The 15,233-nt window shown below is 46.6% G+C and overlaps 2 protein-coding genes and 1 non-coding gene across 4 annotated transcripts; 2 read left to right on the top strand and 1 right to left on the bottom strand.

Moving 5' to 3' along the window:
- Window positions 1-3,083: 3,083 nt before the first annotated feature.
- On the bottom strand, window positions 3,084-5,778 carry C1H11orf98 (chromosome 1 C11orf98 homolog). The gene is made up of 4 exons (XM_045141875.1): window positions 5,688-5,778; window positions 5,437-5,561; window positions 4,106-4,203; window positions 3,084-3,425 (listed from the first exon to the last, which is right to left on the bottom strand). Exons 1-4 carry the CDS (start codon window positions 5,724-5,726, stop codon window positions 3,304-3,306), a joined length of 384 nt encoding a protein of 127 aa, XP_044997810.1. The 5' UTR covers window positions 5,727-5,778; the 3' UTR covers window positions 3,084-3,303.
- Cskmt (citrate synthase lysine methyltransferase) lies at window positions 5,475-7,651 on the top strand. 2 transcript variants are annotated; one of them, XM_045141874.1, is made up of 3 exons: window positions 5,475-5,885; window positions 6,163-6,486; window positions 6,983-7,651. In XM_045141874.1, the coding sequence occupies exons 2-3, from the start codon at window positions 6,381-6,383 to the stop codon at window positions 7,636-7,638; spliced, it is 762 nt and encodes a 253-aa protein (XP_044997809.1). In that variant the 5' UTR covers window positions 5,475-5,885; window positions 6,163-6,380; the 3' UTR covers window positions 7,639-7,651. The 2 variants fall into 2 exon arrangements, with proteins under 2 accessions (XP_044997809.1, XP_012803764.2); XM_012948310.2 differs by lacking the exon at window positions 5,475-5,885 and having other exon boundaries at window positions 5,892-6,486.
- On the top strand, window positions 5,946-6,094 carry LOC123457797. Its single transcript, XR_006635163.1, has one exon. It is a non-coding gene; the product is annotated as a small nucleolar RNA SNORA57 (small nucleolar RNA).
- Window positions 7,652-15,233: the final 7,582 nt, after the last annotated feature.

Genomic DNA, 15,233 nt, shown 5'->3' with positions numbered 1-15,233 from the left:
TCCTCATAGGTTTTCCTTCCCTCTTACCAGGTCCTGGGTGGTAGAGGGATTCATAATACTGATAGGAGCCAAGAGATGTCACCCTTTGGTGCCCTCAAGCTGTGCTGGATTTTGCTGAAGGGGAACACTAAGATGCCACCCTCTAGGATTCTTCTTTCCCATAGTAGCATTTTTCCCTGCTCTCAGGTTCACCTCAATTGTTGGCCCTTCTCACCTGACTCTTGTGTGCTTGGTTATAATTAAATGTTCCACCTCAGCCGGGTGTGGGGGCACACACCTTTAATTCCAGCACTTGGGAGGCAGAGGTAGGAGGATTGTCATGAGTTCAATGCCAGCCTGAGACTACATAGTGAATTCCAGGTCAGCCTGAGCTAGAGCAAGACTCTACCTCGAAAACCACAAACAAAACAAAACAAAATGTTCCACCTCAAGAATTGTTAAGTCTCATTGGTTAAAGACAATCTTTGTGTACCACAAATGTAAACAATGTAAAGCCTACCCAGGCTTAGGGTCTGGAGTACTGGGCATATTGAACACATCCCTTGAGTGCTATAGCCCAAGTAGGAGCAGAGTCCTCTGGGACTGGAGCCTCTGTGTGGCCAGGTCAGGTAAAACTAATTTTTTTTTGGGGGGGGGGAATCGAGTGAAGAGATTTTTTTTTGTTTTTGTTTTTTCAAGGTATGGTCTCACTCTGGTCCAGGCTGACCTGGAATGCACTATGGAGTATCAGCGTAGCCTTGAACCCACGGCGATCCTCCTACCTCTGCCTCCCTAGTGCTGGGATTAAAGGCGTGCACCACCACACCTGGCAGTGAAGATATTTTTGAATACTTATTTTCCCCCTTCCCTTCCCCCCTTGAATACTTATTTCTAAAGATGCAAGATAGGAGTTTATGCAAAGTATTTCTGTAAGTGCTTTTCAGAATATTTGTCCTTGGTAGTGCTTCTACTGCCACCAAATTCTTTTTAAGATGCTACTGAGATGTTTAAATGATTAGTTTTAAAAAAAACTAGGTTTCCATATGATTTATATCCTCTTAATTAATATTTTTCATTTATATTTATTTATTTGACAGAGAAAGAAGAAAAGAATGGGCGCACCAAGGCCTCCAGCCACTGCAAATGAACTCCAGATGAATGCTCCCCCTTGTGCATCTGGCTCACTTGGGTCCTAGGGAATCGACATGGTTCCTTTGGCTTTGCAGGCAAGCCCTTTAACCACTAAGCCATCCCTCCAGCCCCCCACCTCTTAAATTTTGATTAACTCTCCCCCACCCTTCCTTTACTCAGTCTCTTCCCCTGACCTCATTTAGGCCTTTCCATCCCCAGTAATCCGTTCATCTACTTACATCTATACAGTACCATTCCCTTAAGTCCTCCCTTTTCTTTCCTTCCTTACAGCAGAGGTCAGTAACCTAGAAAGGATTTTTTTAAATGGGTGGTGGCAGGTAGAGAAAGAATACTGTTTATTTAAATGTGTATGTATGTTTGTGTTTGCATGTGTGTATGGTTCCACCCAGGTCTCCACTGATACAAATGAATTCCACTCCAGACAAATGCACCATTTTGCATCTGACTTAACATGGGTACTGGGGAACTGAGCCTAGGCTGGCAACTTTTGCAATAAATGCCTTTAACTCCATCTCTTCAGCCCCAGACAAAGGTTTTCTAAACCTTGCTTTCAACATCTGTCAAATAGGTGCATTGGCAGGTGTGGTAGCATACACTTTTAATCCCAGCACTTGGGAGGCAGCGGTAGGATTGCTGTGAGTTTGAGGCCATCCTGAGACTACATAGTGAATCTCAGGTCAGCATGGGCTAGAGTGAGACTATACCTTGAAAACACAAAAATAAATAGATTACAGTATAGTTGATTTCTATACTCTAGACCAGAGATGACCACTGTCATCTTGAAACAGAGCAGCTGAAATTAGTCCTGTTAATATTGTCCTATAAAAGGTGGGGGTTGGGAGAGTCATTAGCCCTTCATATGAGATTCTAGCCAATATTCCCTTCTGCTTCCAGGCCCCCACCCAAGCTATATGTAATTAGGATGTGTTTTTTTTTTTTTTTTGGTTTTTTTTTAATGATAATGCTGAGTTACCCAGCTCCTGTAAGTAACTCTAACTCAATAGTCCATCAAGCTGGATTTGGTCTGTTGTCTGGGGAGAATATGCATTTGTGTCTACCCAGCAAGAGGCAGAAAACATACAGTAACAGTATCTGAGAGTAGGATTGTAAGGCTAACATAATATATGCAAAAAACTTACATTTTGTAAATACCAAATACTTATAATAAAAGTGAAATGGAAGGGGCTAGAGAGATGGCTTAGCAGTTAAGGTGCTTGCTGGCAAAGCATAAGGACCCAGATTTGACTCCCCAGAACCCACATAAACCAGATGCACATGGTGGTGCATGTGTCTGGAATTTGTGTGCAGTGGCTAGAGGCCTTGGGGCACCCATTCTCTCTCTCTGTAAATAAATAAATAGAAATTAATGGTGTGGTGGTGCATGCCTTTAATCCCAACATTTGGGAGGCAGAGGTAGGACAGCGGTGAGTTCATGGCCACCCTGTGACTAGTGAATTTCAGGTGAGCTTGAGCTGGGACTACCTCATAAGGGGGTAGGGGGACAAATTTGGGGCTGGAGAGATGGATTAGCAGCTAAGGCACTTATTGTGAAGCCTAAGGACCCAGGTTTGACTCCCCAGAATTGCCGTAAGCCAAATGCACATGGTGGCACAAGCTTCTGGAGTTTGCAGTGGCTACAGGCCCTGGCACATGTACTTTCTCTTTCATAAATACAATAAACACTTAAAAATCAGAAATAAGACAAGTTTAAATGATTTTCCCAGGTTCTTCACCTCTCCCATCCCCCACCATCCCTACAGTGATATAATTCCCATTTTCTCTCACAAATGGGAAATTGAAGAGCCACTCATTAGGGAGATAGGGCCATTACAGAGGCTAGCTTCTTGCTGCCTTTGTTCAAGCACACTCTGCGTCCCCCTTCTGAACCATCTCTATGCTCAAAGACCTTTTTAATACCCATCCCCATTCTTTCACTTAAACACACACACCAGTTAAAACTCTAGGGTTTTATTACAAATGGAGCTAGCTGCTAGAGTGGGCCCTCTCCAGTCTCATAGCAAAAAACATCCCTTCATGGAGGTCAGTAGGCTATTATAGAAGAGGAATCTGGGAGAGCAAAAAGGGTAATGCTTGCCCCAAAGTCCTATGAAAACAACCATCGAATCCTTCTGGCTCCAGCTCCAGAGTCTTCCAACAGAAAAGGTAGGAACATCAGCTCACATCAAGGTCCTCCATAACTACATCCTCCATATCTACATCCTGGGTGTCTTTTTTCTTCTTTTGTCGTTTAGGCCGTGGCTCACTAGTCCTGGCTTGCTTTGAGGGGGTTTCCACTAAACAAAGGGAAAGAGGAAACATTAAAGAACACAAATGGGGTTACAGAAATGGCTTGATAGTTAAGGTGCTTGCCTGTGAAGCCTAAGGACCCAGGTTCAATTCCCCAGTTCCCACATAAGCCAGACGCACAAGGTGGCACATGTGTCTGGAGTTGGTTTGTAGTTGCTAGAAGCCCTGGTGTGCCCATTCTCTCTCAAATAAATAAACGAACTTTAAAGAGGAAAGAGAAAAATAGGAGCCGGAGAAATGACTCAGTGGTTAAAGGCACTTGCTTACAAAAAAGCCTGATGACCCAGATTCTCCAGTACACAAAGATGTACAAAATGGTGCATGCATATGGAGTTTGTTCTGGCATGCCCATACTTACTTACTTTCTTTTCATAAACATAAAAATTTAAGAAAAGGGCCTGGAGAGATGGATTAGCAGTTATGGCACATGCCTGTGAAGCCTAAGGACCCAGGTTCTATTTTCCAGGTCCTCCGTAAATCAGATGCACATGGTGGCACATGCATCTGGAGTTCGTTTGCAATGTCTAGAAGCCCTAGCATGCCCATTCCCTCTCCCTCTTTCTGTCTCTAATAAATTAAAAAAAAATAAAATCCTTAAAAACAATTAAGAAAAAGAACCCAAATAAACCCAGACTCCCCTTCACACATCTCTGTGCCCCAGAAGTACCTTGCATAGCTGCCTTTTCTTTCTGGGCAAGGCGAATCTGCTGCAAGAGCTTTCTGCGCTTCTTCCCCGAAAGAGTAATGTTGGCACGTGCACTGGACCTGAAGAGCAAAAACATTCAGATTAGCCTGAATGAACGTAGGCCACAAAAGTTATTCTGGCTATGGGAAGGGAGGTTATCTTTTGTCTTGTTCTATTTATTATTATTAGTTTTGGTGTTATCAAGGTAGGGTCTCATTCTAGCCCAGGCTAACCTGGATCTCTGTAGTCCCAGGCTGGCCTTGAACTTAAGGTAATCCTTCTACCTCTGCCTCCTGAGTACTGAAATTAAACACTTGGGCCACCACATGGGCTTGCTTTGGTTTTTATTTTATGTATTTATTTGAGAGAGCGAATATGGGCACACCAGGGCCTCTAGCCACTGCAAATGAACTCCAGATGCATGCACTACCTTGTGCATCTGGCTTACATGGGTCCTGGGGTATTGAACCTGGGTCTTCAGGCTTTGCAAGCAAGTTCCTGAACTGTTAAGCCATCTCTCCAGCCCACTGTTTTGTTTGAGCCAGGACCTTACTGTATAGCTCAGACAAGGTTCAAATCATATAACTATTTCAATGTGTGGACTGTAATATTGTGAGTGAAGTCTGTCAAACCCCTAGACTTAACATATTTGTGTAATTTCAATACACAGTTTAGGATCAAACATTAAATAAAGGGGCTTATAAGAGATGGCTTAGCACTTAAGGCACTTGCCTGTAGAGCCAGTCTACAGAAGCTAGCGGCCCTAGCACACCCATTCTCTCCCTAAGTAAATAAAGGATGTAGAAAGGCCTTGAAACTTATATGCAAAAGCTGTGCATCTTTGGAGAAATTTAACAATTTGTATCCAGTTTTTGGATCATAAAAATAATTTTGGGGCCGGGAGTGGTGAAGGCACTTGCCTGAAAGCCTAAGGACACGACTTTTGATTCCCCAGTACCCACGTAAATCCAGATGCAAAAGGTGGTGCATGTGTCTTCGTTTGCAGTAGCTAGAAGCCCGGGTGGGCTCATTCTCTGGCTTTTTCACTCTCTCTCTCTCTCAAATAAGTAAAGCTATTTAATTATGGTAATAATTTTATTACAAAAATGTAAGTGAACATAGTAACTTGCAGGGTGAGAGATCCTGAACAGGATCCAAACCTCAAGAAATGCTGTGAGTGACGCGTTCTGGGAGAGGGGCAGCAGTTTAGAAATCCAGCCAGGTGACAAACGCACAGGCGTGTAGCAGACACCCGCGTGGTTGTGGCTGCGCGGAGGGCCGAGCTCGGCGGGGCGGCTCGCGCCGTTACTCACGCGCGCTTCTTGAGGTGGTGCCGCGTCGTCAGCCCTTCGTCTACCACCGCGCCCACCACCCGGCGCCTCAGCCTCTGCTCCCGGCTCAGCACCCGCCTGCGCTTGAACAGCTTCTTCTTCAGCTCCTGCGGAAGGACACATGGGGGTCAGCGTGCCCTGCACGGCCACCCGGGATCCCCACTCACCCCATCGGGAGAGCGAGCGGCTCCGGGCAGCTGCGGGAGTCACGCTCGCGAGTCCCACACAGTCACCGTTCGCGGCCGGTTGATCTTTCCTCCCGGAGCACCCATACCGGCACCCGGCGGCTCACCCGCGAGCGCACTTCCGGCCCCGCCCTCCCGATGGGCCCGCCCCCTGGCGCCGCGGGCCAATCGCAGGCCGGGACCAGGAAACCGGCGTTTATATCGGAGCTCGGCGGGCGTCGCGTCCTTTCCCGGCGCGGCTGCGGCGTGAGTGGGGCGTTGGTGAGGGAGGCTGGTGGGAGTGGGCCCCGGGGCTGCGCGGTGCAACCTCCTTTTCTTGGCGGGGTCCGGGCGTGCGGTCCCGCTCCCCGTTATGTGCGGAGGCAGAGCGAAAGGGCCCCGGCCCTCCCGGTGGCATGTCTTCGGTGTCGGCGGATTCTGGTTCGCCGGTTCTATCCTCAGACGCCGGGACACTTTGCTACGAGCTGCCATGTGGGTAGGCCCTGGCCGCGGGATGCTCAACGCTTTCCATTTTGGTTTTTAGGTCTGGGGGCGCCGACCCAGGAACAATTGCTGACGTGTTCCCACCTTTCTCGATTTACTGTTGCAACGAATAAAGGATGTTTGCACCTTAAGGTCTGTCCGCGTTCTTTTTTCCGAGGCTGCGGAGTTTGCCCGACTCGAAGCGGTTTTTTTTTTCCTGGGGCTCGAAGTTGGCGATTTTCCTCTGATCTCAGGCCCCTTTTGGAGTGCTGGTCCAGGATGGTCTGGCCACCCTTCTGGGGCCCTCGGATGTCTGTGTTTCGCAGAGGGCTCCAAACGCCGGCCCTGATGGCCGGAGTGCGCCGAGGCTTCACGGCAAGGGAAGGTGGGTTCCTAATGATCCGGGAGCCTACTCGCTGAAGGTGTGGCCTTTTTAAACGCTGTAGTGAAGAGCCGGGCATCATCTATTCCCCAGCATTTTTACTTGAGCGAATGGGCGCACCAGGACCTCTAGCAAACGAACCCCAGATCCATGCGTCACCATGTACATTTGGCTTACATAGATACTTGGAAATCGAATCTTCGTCCTTTGGTTTTTCAGGCAAACGACTTACCTGTTCAGCTAAGTCTCGTGCCAAGTCCCAGACTTTATTCGTGACGTAGAGTCCGAAGTATCATGAATTTCGCCCGCCTTAAGCTACAGGAAACTCCCCAAAACAAATTGAAGCTTGTGGGCTGGTGACATGGGTCAATGGTTAAAGGTGGCCTGCCGGTCTCAATTTCTCGGCACCCCCATGAAAACCGGATGCTTGTTGCACATGTGTGTCAGCAAGACGAGTGCCCTGACACGCAAATAGAAACGCATTATCCCTTATCCACAGGCTCCCTGGCCAGTAGTTGCCTGGCAGACCGCTGCCTCTGGGATCGGCTTCACACCCGGCAGCATTTGGGAACTGGCCCCACCTTCGATTGGTTCTTTGGATACGAGGAAGTCCAAGAGCTCCTACTTCCACTGCTGCAGGTGTCACAGGCTGCCTGTCCACTGCGGATACTGGATGTGGGCTGTGGGACATCAAGCCTGTGCACAGGCCTCTATACCAGGTCCCCCTACCCTGTAGATGTGTTAGGCGTGGATTTCTCTCCTGTTGCTGTGGCTCACATGAACAGCCTCCTACGAGGTGGCCAAGGGCAAACACACTTATTCCCTGGGCATCCAGCCTCCCGTCTTAACTTTATGCAGGCTGATGCAAAGAATTTGAGGTGTGTGGCTTCATCTGGTACATTCCAGCTACTGCTGGACAAGGGTACTTGGGATGCTGTTGCCCGTGGTAGTCTGGCTGGAGCTTACCAGGTGCTATCAGAATGCCTGAGGGTCCTAAGCCCCCAGGGAACCCTGATTCAGTTCTCAGATGAGGACCCTGATGTGCGACTGCCCTGTCTGGAGCAAAGAGTCCATGGCTGGACTGTCACTGTTCAGGAGTTAGGTCCTTTCAAGGGCATTACCTACTTTGCTTACTTGGTTAAGGGCTCTCATTAAACACTAAACACATTTCTTTCTTTTTTTCTTTCTTTTGTTGTTTGTAGAGTCTCACTCTAGTTCCAAGCCAGCCTTAACTCAATGATCCTCATACCTCTGCCATGCCTGGTTCTCATTAAAGACATTTTAGCCAGGTGTGGTGGTGCACACCTTTAATCACAGCATCTGAAGGCAGAGGTAGGATTGCTGTGAGTTCGAGGCCACCTTGACTACATAGTGAAGTCCAGGTCAGCCTGAACTGGTGAAACCCTACCTCAAAAACCAAAAAAAAAAAAAAATCAAGGCATTATATCCTAAGCCTAGTGTTAATGTTGGGCCAGGAGATGGTGAGAGCATTTTTGCAATAATCTGTTCCCTGTAGACAAGCAGTAGCTAGTACAAGGTGGATGCTGAAGATGCAAATGGATCATTCCCTGAAAGCTCAGGAATTCGGTGCTTGTATTTTCTCATTTGTAAAGGGGAAAATTAATCTTGAAATTGAGGAGGGGTAGAGAACCATACTTACCACAGAAGGTACTAGGGAGATGGGCATATTCCACATTTCGGTTTCTACAGACACAGGAACCTGTGGTTGGATCCCAGAGAGGACAAAGATTCGGGGTTTCATCACACTCTAGATCCTCAGGAATCCAGGAGGCATCTTCCTGTTCCTGCTCCCAGCTGAGACCAGGAATAAATGTTCTTAATGTATATTTGGGTTCCTGTGGACTCCAAACCCAGCCTGTTGAAAGGAAGAAGATAAGCAAAACTTTTGATTTTTCGAGGTGTAGAGTCTCACACTGGTCCAGGGTGGCCTTGAACTCGTGGAGATCCTCCTACCTCTGCCTCCTGAGTGCTAGGATTAAAGGCGTGCGCCATCATGCCTGTCTTAGATTAGAGGCTTTCTAAATAATTTATTTGCAAGCAGAGAGAATAGGCACACTAGGGCCTCAAGTTCTGCACACAAATTACAGATGTGTGTGCCACTGTGCATCTGGCTTTATATGGAATCAAGCCCCTGTTGATAGGCACCACAAACAAGGGCCTGAACTGCTGAGCCCTTTCTCCAACCTCCAAAACATTCTTGGTATAGTCTAAAAGATTATAAATGGCCAGGTGTGGTGGGACACCTTTAATCCCAGCATTTGGGAGGCTGAGGTAAGAGGAGTAAAGTAATCCAGTACTAGAGGCAAAGGATCACAGGTATTTCAAAGCCAATCTGCACTATATAATCAAAAAAGATTGTGAGGGGCTGCAGAGATGGCTTAGCAGGTAGTAACTATGTAGTCTCAGGGTGGCCTCAAACTCTCAGCAATCCTGTTACCTCTGCCTCGCAAGTGCTGGGATTAAAGGCGTGTACAATAGCACCCAGCTGATGACTCGAGTTTGATTACCCATAGAAACCCAGATGAACAAGGTGGCACATTCACCTGGAGTTTCTTTACAGTGGCTGGAGGGCCTGGTATGCCCATTCTTGTCACTCTGCTTGCAAATGCATACTTTTTTTTTTTTTTTTTCGAGGTAGGGTCTCACTGTAGTTTAGGCTGACCTGGAATTCACTATGGAGTCTCAGGGTGGCCTCGAACTCATGGAGATCCTCCTACCTCTGCTTACCAAGTGCTGGGACTAAAGGCATGTGCCCCCACTCCCGGTGCAAATAAATACTTTTAAATATTTTTTTCTTATTTGAGAGAGAGAGAAAGAGGCATATAGAGAGAATTGGCACACCACAGCCTCCAGCTTCTGCAAACAAACTCCAGACACATTTACCACCTTGTGTATCTTTCTTATGTGGGTCTAAGGGAATTGAACCTGAGTCCTTTGACTTGGTGGCCAAGCACCTTAACCACTAGGTCATCTCTCCAGCCCAACAAAAAATATTTTAAAAATTAGCATAAATGTTGAAGGGGCTGGGTATTGTGGCTCACATCTTTAATCCCACCATGTGGGAGGCAGAGGTAAGGAGGATTGCCATGAGTTCGAGTCCACCCTGAGACTCCATAGTGAATTCCAGGACAGCCTGGACTAGAGTAAAATCCTACCTCAAAAAACAAGCCAATCCGGGTGTGGTGGCACATGTCTTTAATCCCAGCACTCGGGAGGCAGAGGTAGGAGGATCGCTGTGAGTTCAAGGCTACCCTGAGACTACATAGTGAATTCCAGACCAGCCTGGGCTAGGGTGAGACCCTACTTCGAACCCCCCCCCAAAAAAAAGATACACTTAAACCAGACACGGTAGTGCACACCTTTAATCCCAACACTCAGGAAGCAGAGGTAGGAGGATTCCTGTGACTACATAGTAAATTCCAGGTCATTTTGAGCTAGAGTGAGAGCCTATCTCAAAAAAAAAAAAAAATTAAGTCAGGGGTATAGATCAATCAGTGCTGGATTGCTTGGCCTAGCAACAGAAAAGCCCTGTCTTCAGTCCTTAAATATTCCAAAGACAAACAGTACAGATTTTAAAAAGTCTCATTCTGATACCAGAATGGCTGCTAAACCAGGCTTGATACAGTTTGTTGGCTCAGTCTGTATTCCCAGCTATTTGTGAAACTGATACAGGACTTCATGAGTTAAAGTAAACCAGAGCTACAATAGTTTCAGATCAAACTGGGGTGCAGAGTAAGACTCTCAACAAAAGAAAATAAGTATACACACACACACACACACATATATATATATATATATATATATATATATGGGCTTGGGGATATGGTTCAGCAGTTAGAGTCACTTGCTTGCAAAGCCTGCTTCCCTGGGGTTCAATTCCCCATCACACATAAAAGCTAGATGCAAAGTGGTACATGTATCTATGATCCCAGTGTGCCCATGATGATAGAAGGCAGAGCAGGAAAATCCTCAAAAACATGACAACTTGCCTGCAGGGCTGGCTTAGTGGTTAAGGCATTTGCCTACAAAGCCAAAGGACCCAGGTTTGATTCCCTAGGACTCACATTAGCCAAATGCACAAGGGGGTGCATGCATCTGGAGTTCATTTGCAGCAGCTAGAGGCCCTGGTGTGCCCATTCTCTCTCTGTTTCTCCCTCTTTCTCTGTCAAATAAATAAAAATAAATATTAAAATAAAAGCATGACAACTTGAAGTCAAGCAGTTTGTTTGCAAAGGCAAGAGATCCTGTTTCAAAGGTGAAGTACAGGCACCTTGAAGTTGTCCTCTGAGTTCCACTCAGTGTCCTCTCCCAAACAAATTAATAATAAAAAAATGGGTTGGGGCTGGAGAGATGGCTTAGCGGTTAAGCGCTTGCCTGTGAAGCCTAAGGACCCCGGTTCGAGGCTGGTTCCCCAGGTCCCACGTTAGCCAGATGCACAAGGGGGCGCAAGTGTCTGGAGTTCGTTTGCAGAGGCTGGAAGCTCTGGCGCGCCCATTCTCTCTCTCCCTCTATCTGTCTTTCTCTCTGTGTCTGTCGCTCTCAAAAAAAAAAAAAAAAAAAAAAAAATGGGTTGGACATGATGGCACACACCTTTAATCCCAGCACTCAGGAGCAGAAGTAGAAGGATCTCCTTGAGTTCAAGGCCACCCTGAGACTACATAGTGAATTCTAGTTCGGCTGAGCTAGAGTGAGACCCTAACTCGCAAAACCAAAGGAAAAAAAAAAAAAAAACAACACAGAATGCAAATTCATTAAAAAGTAAACCTTAGCCAGGCACAAGCCTTTAATCCCAGCAGAGGTAGGAGGATAGCTGTAAATTCAAGGCCACCCTGAGACTACATAGTGAATTCCAAGTCAACCTGAGCTAGAGTGAAACCTTACCTCAAAAAAAAAAAAAAAAAAAAAGAGGAAAACCCTGGCTGAAGTGATGCCTCAGCAAGTAAGGCACTTGCATGCAAAGTCTAACAATTCAGGTTCAGTTCCCCAATGCCCACTTCAAGCCAGATGCACAAAGTGGAATATACATCTGGAGTTCATTTGCAGTGGCTAGTGGCCCTGATATACCCATTCTCTCTCTGTCTCTCTCTGCTTGCAAATAAATAAAGTTTGTTTGTTTGTTTGTTTGTTTTTGGTTTTTTTTTTGGTAGGGTCTCACTCTAGCCCAGGCTGACCTGGAATTCACTATGGAGTCTCAGGGTGGCCTTGAACTCACAGCAATCCTCCTACCTCTGCCTCCCGAGTGCTGGGATTAAAGGCGTGCGCCACCACGCCCGGCTAAATAAAGTTTTTTTAAAAGTAAAACCCAAGGCCATGTGCATGCTATTATGTACTTTTACTGCCAAGCCCCAGCCTGCTTTCACACTTACTGAACAGCCACAGTGTATCTGGTACTGTTGGATGCACTTTCCCATTTTTGCCCTATCTATGACCTTCAGGTCACAGCAGCCTGGCTGAACCTCACCTGGCTCTTCACTTTGGTCCTGGAAGAAGGCTTCAGCTTCCTCTTCTTCACCATCAGTGAGCAGCAGCAGCTCCTCATGTGGCCACTGAAGATCCCCCTGGTCCTCTTCATTCCCCTCAGAGGCTTCCACCACAATAGAGGGCAGGTGGGGCTTTTGATATACCTGATAAGGACAGCAGAAACATGGGGCCCATCTTGGGGATGGGCTAGCACCAGGACACAGGGTAGGGAAGTACTAACCTGAACATCCTGGTGACCTTCACACCTGCTAATCTCTTCTCTGTCCTTTGAGAGAGGATTGGTCAACCTAGGAATTTCTTGATGCCAAGAAGAGTTTGAAATATCTCGAGACCAAGGCTCGCCCTTGCTACTCCCTGGGACAAGAGCCATGATATTGATTCTAAAAGTGTAGAGTGGTTGAAGTTCAACTAGAATACCCGTACCCAGTACCCCACACAGATTGCCCCTTTAATCTTCTTTGGAGAGGGCCTCTTAATCACTACTGAGGAAAGGAGGATGACATACTAGATTATGGGCCCTCCAGGGGAGGGGTGATGCCAGGGGAGGGATAACAGCTCTATTTCTAGTTACGCCCTGGCCGCTGGAGATGGCAGCCAAGGTAGGAGACAAGGGCATCTGTATTAAAGCCCTGGAAGTAAAGAGCTGTGATAATGAATCTGGGATTTGTCTAACTCCTTTGTTTACATGTTTTCCATAGCTGGTTTGCTCTGTCTTGTAGTGTTTACTATTAGCTAGGAACTATATTTGTTTTATTTATCTGATTGTTTTTGTCTTTGCTTTTGTTTTTCAAGGTAGGGTCTTGCTATAGCCCAGGCTGACCTGGACTTCACTATGTAGTCTCAGTGTGGCCTTGAACTCACACCGATCCTCCTACCTCAGCCTCCCTAGTGCTGGGACTAAAGGTGTGTGTCACCATGCCTGGCTTAATTTATTTGAAAGAATGAGAGAGCATGGGTGCTTCAGGGCTTCCTGCTACTCTAAACAAGCTTCAGAGGATAGGCCATTTTGTGCTCCTGGTTTTATATGGATATTGGGGAATTAAACCTAGGCCAGCAGCCTTTGGAAACAAGCTCCTTTAGCCACTGAGCCATCTCTCCAGCCCCAAAACACTTTAAACTATCACCAAAATATGGGCTGAAGTGATGGCTCAGTGGTTAAGATACTGCCTGCAAAGCCTAAGGACCCAGGTTCGATTTCCCAGTACCCACTTAAAAACATAGATAAAGTGGTGTCTGCATTTGGAGTTTGTTTGCAGTGGTTAGAGGCTTGGCATGCCCATTCTCTCTCTGGCTGCCACTCTCTTTCTCAAATAAATAAATAAAATATATTTTTAAAAAATTAGGGCCATAGTGACATTGGGACAACTCAGAAGGTATCATGTGTTGGAAAGAAATGACCACAGTGCTCAGTACTGCTATATCTGTATCACACCTTCCAAGGCTCATGGTCTAATGCGGAAGAAGTGGTGGAAAGAATGTAAGAGCCAAAGGAAGGGCAGGACTCCATACAACATGCTCCCTCCAGACACAAAATGGCCTGGATATCCATGGCCTCACAGTGCCTGACACTACCTGCATAAGACCATCATAAGAGGAGGAAAAGATCATGACATCAAAAGTAAAAGAGAGACTAATTGAGATGGGGAGGGGGTATGATGGAGAGTGGAGTTTCAAAGGTGTAAGTCGGGGAAGGGAGGGTATCACCATGGGGCATTTTTTATAATCATGGAAGTTATTAATAAAAAAAAAATTAGGGCCAGATGTGGTGGCACATGCCTTTAATTCTAGCACGTGGGAGGCAGAGGGAGGAGGATCACTGTGAGCTCAAGGCCACTCAGAGACTACATAGTGAAGTCCAGGTCAGCCTGGGCTAGAGCAAGACCCTACCTTGCAAAACAAAAACAAAGGGGGGTACTGTGTGAGAGAGAAGAATTTAAATTAGGGTAAAGATATGAGCATGTGTACTTAAGAGAAATTGAGGCTTTTAAAGTGAGATTAAAGCTGCTGGCTTGTGGGCTGGAGAGATGGCTGTGAAGCCTAAGGACCCCGGTTCCAGGCTCGACTCCCTAGGACCCACGTTGGCCAGATGCACAAGGAGGCGCATGCATCTGGAGTTCATTTGCAGTGGCTGGAGGCACTGGCACGCCCATTCTCTCTCCCTCTATATGCCTCTTTCTCACTCTGTCGCTCTCAAATAAATAAATAAAAATAACAAAAACAAAACAAAACAAAAAAACATTTTAAAAAGCTGCTGGCTCGTGGAAAGTAGAACCTAGGGGCTTTTATAGGGAAACATGGAAAGAACCCACATGGCATCTGCCATGTGTATTTAGAGATGTTAAGCAGCAAATGGCGCAGCTCAAGGGAAAACATGAGAAGGTAGATATCACAGCAGAGACCAAGAAATTCATAGGAAAATGAATAGGGGATGGAGAGATTGCTCAGTGATTAAGTGCTTGCCTGTGAAGCCTAAGGACCCTGGTTTGAGGCTCAATTCCCTAGGACCCATATAAGCCAGATGTACAAGGTAGCACATGCATCTGAAGTTCGTTTGCAGAGAGAGACCCTACCTTGAAAAAAAAAAAGAAAGAAAGAAAACTTAACCCAAGCCCAAAGGCTTTGAAAGCAAGCACCTTTTTTTTTTTTTTTTTTTTTTTTTTTTTTTGTATTGTTTTCTCAAGGTAGGGTCTCAATTTAACCCAGGCTGACCTGGAATTCACTCTGTAGTCTCAGGGTGGCCTTGAACTCATGGCTATCCTCCTACCTCTGCCTCCCAAGTTATGGGATTAAGGACATGAGCCTCCACGCCTGGCTGCAAGCAAGTGCTTTTAACCCCCAAGGCATCTTCCCAACTCACAATTTTATCATCTATACCCTGCAAAGCCTAAATCATTCCTCTCTGACCCTTTAAGGAGCAATTCCCACTCCTTCCTAAACATGGAAAATAGTGACCCATCTGTGACTAACAAGCTCTCACCACAGGTCCAGTTGCCTGGGCATTGCTCTGGCTTGGCTCTTGGGCTGGTGCCACTTGGTAGTAGGCCTGTACTCTTCCTGGGAGTGAGGGCTGGGCTTCTCAGGATGCAGTTCATTAGGTTTGTTTCTCATCAGAGCTCCCCTGCAGCTCAGTGATGTGGCGTGTCATGTCTGGAAGACTGCATTATAAGAAGTCCTACCCTTCCTTTGGCTCTTACATTTTTTCTGCAATATCTTCCACAATGGACCCTGAGCCTAAGAGGGTGTAATAG

This window comes from Jaculus jaculus, chromosome 1, assembly GCF_020740685.1.
Source record: "Jaculus jaculus isolate mJacJac1 chromosome 1, mJacJac1.mat.Y.cur, whole genome shotgun sequence".
NCBI classification, from domain to species: Eukaryota; Metazoa; Chordata; class Mammalia; order Rodentia; family Dipodidae; genus Jaculus; species Jaculus jaculus.
This window is presented reverse-complemented; position numbering and strand designations above follow the sequence as displayed.

Excerpts from the sequence above, each read along its gene's own strand:
- C1H11orf98 (XM_045141875.1), bottom strand. The coding sequence starts at position 5,726 with ATGGGTGCTCCGGGAGGAAAGATCAACCGGCCGCGAACG. Across the intron at positions 5,562-5,687 it reads AGATCAACCGGCCGCGAACG|GAGCTGAAGAAGAAGCTGTT; the intron begins GTGACTGTGTGG and ends GTCCTTCCGCAG. Across the intron at positions 3,426-4,105 it reads AGAAAAGGCAGCTATGCAAG|TGGAAACCCCCTCAAAGCAA; the intron begins GTACTTCTGGGG and ends CCCTTTGTTTAG.
- Cskmt (XM_045141874.1), top strand. The coding sequence starts at position 6,381 with ATGGTCTGGCCACCCTTCTGGGGCCCTCGGATGTCTGTGTTTCGCAGA. Across the intron at positions 6,487-6,982 it reads AGGCTTCACGGCAAGGGAAG|GCTCCCTGGCCAGTAGTTGC; the intron begins GTGGGTTCCTAA and ends CCTTATCCACAG.